The sequence below is a fragment of the Coffea eugenioides genome, chromosome 2 (genome assembly GCF_003713205.1).
Source record: "Coffea eugenioides isolate CCC68of chromosome 2, Ceug_1.0, whole genome shotgun sequence".
NCBI classification, from domain to species: domain Eukaryota; kingdom Viridiplantae; phylum Streptophyta; class Magnoliopsida; order Gentianales; family Rubiaceae; genus Coffea; species Coffea eugenioides.
The window spans coordinates 71,551,405-71,556,830 of NC_040036.1; the positions used below are offsets into that span (position 1 = coordinate 71,551,405).

The 5,426-nt window shown below is 35.9% G+C and overlaps 1 protein-coding gene across 1 annotated transcript; it reads right to left on the minus strand.

Annotated features, from left to right (window-relative positions):
- Positions 1–1,537: 1,537 nt before the first annotated feature.
- LOC113760185 (F-box protein CPR1-like) lies at positions 1,538–2,671 on the minus strand. The gene is made up of 2 exons (XM_027302752.1): positions 2,132–2,671; positions 1,538–2,035 (listed from the first exon to the last, which is right to left on the minus strand). Exons 1-2 carry the CDS (start codon positions 2,669–2,671, stop codon positions 1,538–1,540), a joined length of 1,038 nt encoding a protein of 345 aa, XP_027158553.1.
- Positions 2,672–5,426: the final 2,755 nt, after the last annotated feature.

A 5,426-nucleotide genomic window follows, 5' to 3' on the forward strand; every position in this document is an offset into this window, starting at 1 on the left:
AAGAACTTTGCTACATTTTTATAACTTTTGGGTGAATTGAATACGGCTTTACAGTGAAAAGAAGTTTACGTTTCTAATTTTTTGCCCTCCTGTTCAAGAGGGATGCCTTGAATAAAAGTGGAGTTCTAATAAGAAATCTTATGTTATTTGACAAGTAAAATATTTTCATCACATGTGCACGTAGTACCTAAAAATGTATGAAACTCCTTATTATACCATTGATATACAAGGTACCTTATATTACTTAGTAAATTAGGTGTCTTTTTTTTTGGATAGTTGGGTTGGGTGATAAGGGGAGAGGGATTGTAAGTATGAGGATTTGGATTCAAAACTTTTCACTTATTAAAAAAAAAAAGAAGGTGTCATTTACGTATCTTAACCAATGTTGCGGGGACACTCGTTAGAAAGATTCTTTTTATAAATAAAAGAATTAAAAAAATAAAAAATTATTTTGATACTGCATGATGCATTCTCGCTTTTTCTTTACTTAAGAATGTAAATGTTTGCAATCATTGCTACATGAGAGTTTAATTAAAAAAAACAAGAGTAGAGACTAAAATATAATTTTGAAAAGGATGAAAGAAGTCTAGGAACTAGAAGCAAATAAAATGCAATTAATGTTATTAGCAACTTGGCATATGAGGAAGTTATGAAGGAAAGAATAGGTGGTCCCATAAAATTAATTTGACATATGAGGAAGTTATAAAGGAAAAAATAGATGGTCCCACAAGATTCTATCCCACTTTTTTATAAATATTTGCAATCACTATGTGTGTTTTCTGTTTTTTAAGTTAAGTGGATGTATATGGATGACATGAATAATCCATTTAAATTCACCAACATAATTGGATTTAAATGGTTATCCATTTAAAACCATTGAATTTATATGGATCATCCAAATCCATTTAAGGTTGGTTTATATAGATGGATTGGTGGATATGAATCCATTTTGCCACTTCTATGTTAAAGTAATGCTTTCGACAAAGATTTGGTTAAAAGCATATTAGACTAAACCAATGACTGGTCTACCTACCATCTTAAACAAACACTACTTAGGTTGTACTTAATACAACAAAGTTTAGATTTAGGAGACGTAAGCATATGAGCAAAGATGAATATAAGAGTTATAGAAGAGAGAACATTAGCCCAAATCCACTTTCTTACTGAGAATCTCTTCCCCAAGTCTCTTATTGCACAACATCAAAGATTCAAACAGGAAAGAAATATCAAGCCCAAAAGGCCCAACAAGATTGTAAGAACTCACATTTGGTTCAATCATCACCGTGTAGCAAGGATACATTAGCCCACATAGCAAGAATGGGTTGCAAATATCAAATCTCATAATTCAATCCTACGAGTGGCATGTTAGCTCAAGTTAAAAAAAACCTATGTTTGTAATTAAATCCCCAGCAAAGGGAATGAATGCTACTAGTCGAGAGAAAGAGAGAGAGAGAGAGAGAGAGAGGAAGCAAAACGGCTATGCGATTACCTCTTTTCTTGTAGTACAGTTGTTCTTTTTGTATTTCCTAGATTACTATCACTGCTGAGCTTTCACTAGGCTTTGTAAAAACATACCCAATTCAAAGAATTGTTCAGCCCCAGTAACTTGCATCACAGGATAAGTAATAGATATGCTTTCAATGTCGTACCATAGCAGCAACTGATTAGCCTGTCCCAAAAGTACTCGTCTACTGCATTTAGAATAAGCTATTGGTTTCACTGCTTGAGGATAGCTAGTAGACAGACGACAGTTAGTAGATAGATCACATATTTTGATTGAAACCAAATTAGTCCAAGATTTCTGGACTCCATACTCTGCCATCACCCAAATATCAAAATGACTTTTATAGTATTCACAAATCAAGGAAAGACATCCTTCCAAAATACCCAAACGCATATCACAATGGCGATCAAAATACTCAGGTTGTTGGAGTAACTTGAATTCCTCTGTTCCAAGATCAAAGGTAGCAATAAGTTTGTCAGAATTGGATTTACTACTCTCTTTTACAACCCAATGCAATGCACCAATTGCAAGCTTGCCATTGACATGCGGATCAAAATAGTAAGGAAAATCTGAAGCCTTTTTCCTAGAATCTTATTTCAAACCATGAACCATAACTTCGGAGTAAACCTGATCATCTTTCCCATAAATCACTGGAATAGCAACCACCTTGTAATCATCGCCCACTGAGTCATCCCCAAACCCATAATTGGTATACCAGGTACCACCGGTGAAAGGACATCGAAATTCAAGGGCACACAGTAAAATCGGGTGCTCTCTGGTCGATGGGTTCCATAAAATAGGGCGATCATCCCACAAAGACAATACACAAAGCAGTCCATTACACGAACCCAGGATATCAGTTTCAAGGTCAGTCCTGGACCGTACTGGGAGACTGAGTTCATTGAAAACGGCGCGGTCAGTTTCAAGAAAAAAGTCATAGTCTGCAGAGTAAAAGTATACTTCATCAACTACTAGATCAGAGCTGCCATTGAAATTTCCAAGAATAAGGTTGTGATGGGACGAGTTCTTCAAGTAGTTTTTGATGAATTCTTGGCTACCTATTGTAGCCCGCCAAGACTTGGATAGGCACCTGAATCTTATGAGTGTCTTTATAGGGAGCCTGGAGAAAATTTCTTCGATCAATGCAAGTGGGAGTCTGCTAGCCATTGCTGAAAACTTGATGGATAAAGATAATAATCTTGATTCGGGTCGATGTTTGTAGAAGGAAATTAGGAAGGGAAAATGTTCGATCTTGGAGTTTCAGTGAATATTCATGCATGGTTGCATACAACATGTTTGTTTATATGCTCCAAGAATGCATTTTGTATTTTGGCCCTTGAATTTCGATGTCATTTAGCCGGTGGTACCTGGTATACCAATTATGGGTTTGGGTATGACTCAGTGGGCGATGATTACAAGGTGGTTGCTATTCCAGTGATTTATGGGAAAGATGATCAGGTTTACTCCGAAATTATGGTTCATGGTTTGAAATCAGATTCTTGGAAAAAAGCTCCAGATTTTCCTTACTATTTTGATCCGCATGTCAATGGCAAGCTTGCAAGTGGTGCATTGCATTGGGTTGTAAAAGAGAGTAGTAAATCCAATTCTGACAAACTTATTGCTGCCTTTGATCTTCGAACAGAGGAATTCAAGTTACTCCAACAACCTGAGTATTTTGATCGCCATTGTGATATGCGTTTGGGTATTTTGGAAGGATGCCTTGTCTTGATTTGTTCATTTTGATATCTGGGTGATGGCAAAGTATGAAGTCCAGAAATCTTGGACTAATTTGGTTTCAATCAAAATATGTGATCTATCTACTAACTTTCGTCTGTCTACTAGCTGTCCTCAAGCAGTGAAGCCAATAGCTTATTCTAAATGCCGTAGACGAGTACTTTTAGGACAGACTAATCAGCTGCTGCTATGATATGACATTGAAAGCAAATCTATTACTTATCATGTGATGCAAGTTACTGGGCTGAACAATTTTTTGAATTGGGTATATTTTTACAAAGCCCGGTGAAAGCTCAGCAATGATAGTAATCTGGGAAACACAAAAAGAATAGCTGTACTACATGAAAAGAGGTAATCGCATAGGCATTCTATTTCCTCTCTCTCTCTCTCTCTCTCAACTAGTAGCATTCATTCCCTTTGCTGGGTGTAGACACCAAATTTTTGCCAAAAATTTGTCAAATTTTATGTTTTCTTGAATATTTTCTATTTGATGAGTCATTTAATTTCTTGCATTTTTATATATTTTTTTCTCATTTTTGTAGGTTTATCTTAAGAAAAGAAAATTAGAAAAAAATCAAAAAATCAAAATCAAAAGCAAAAATCAAAATCAAATCATGACTAAATTTATACATTTTCATCATTTTCCCTACCAAATACACTTAACCAATTGTTACACTCAATTTTTTTCATTGATCTTTCTTGTCACTTGGTATGACAAATTCATCATGTTTTTTCATGCACCTTTCTTGTCATTTTGGGAGGCTATCATTTTGACCAACAAAACACTCCACTCTTCCTCCCTCAAAAAAAGACTCATCTCTTGGCTCTCTTTTTTCCTCTTCGAACGAGAACAAAAACCAAACACACAAACTCCACTTTGGCTCAAAAAAAAGACTCTCTCGGCCCTTTCTTTTTTTCCTCTCAACAGACAAGACAGAAAAAAGAACCAAACACTCCAACTCAATACATCTCTCGGCCTTTCCTTTCTTCCCTCGGAACAAACAAGCCAAAAAAAGGCAACGCTCCACTCTCTCTCTCTACTTTGGCCTTTCTGTTGGGAAAATCGGGTAATTTTTCACTCAAAATACAACTAGTAAATTAAATCGATTCAGTAATTCTCAGAAAAGATCGTTAAAATAGTTAGATAGAATTACCATTTCAAGTAAATTTTCAGGAAAGGTTGGAGGGGTCACAAGTGGTCTCACTTAAAACCCAATCTCCTATAACGAAATTTATGTGCACGGTGTATTATCACAATCAGACCCGTGTATACATAAACAGTACATACACACGAATAAGAAAATACACCCAAATGAACTGTATAAAACATTACAAATAAATCCGGCAAATATATTGAATACTATACTACAATTGAAAAGAAACTACCAAATAAATGCATAATAAATAAAAGAGATAAGGAAAGAACGCACCCGAAAATTGATAACGGAGTTCGGCCAATTTTGCCTAATTTCCGGACACCACATAAGCGACCCGCTCTTAATAATTTGGGAGAGGAAAGAATTACAAATAATTCTTTGGTGTTTTTGGTGTGTCTTAATTGAGAAGTGAGAGTGTTTATTTATAACTAACAAACACCTCCCTTCAAAGGTAAACAATCAATGTGGGATTTAGAAAGTTAGGCCAAAAGTCAACAAATCTCTACCTTGGTATAATTTCTAGTCCCACCAAAAAATACAAACCTTCACACACAAATAAAAATAACAAACGGTCCTTGCGGTGCCTCCAAATTTGCGCCCTCAGGCGCCAAGTCAAATATGTAGGATGTTGACCAACTCTAAACAATGTTTAAATTTGGACCTTATAACCACCTTGGTTAGCATATCTGCAAGATTCTTCGTAGTCCGAATCTTCTGGAGAAAAATCTTCTCTTCTTTGAAAATTTTCCGCACGAAATGATAGCGAATATCAATGTACTTTGTTCGTGCGAGTAAGACCTGGTTCTTTGCTAAGTGAATAGCACTCTGACTGTCATAAAACACGTTAATGTGTTTTTTACCAACTCCCAAGTCTTCAAGTAATTCTTGAAGCCAAATTGCCTCCTTCACAGTTTCAGTAATCGCCATATACTCTGCCTCTGCCGTAGACAAAGTCACTGTTGACGGCAAAATAGATTTACAACTAACTGGCGCCTTGGCAAATGTGAACAAGTAGTCAGTTGTCGAACGTC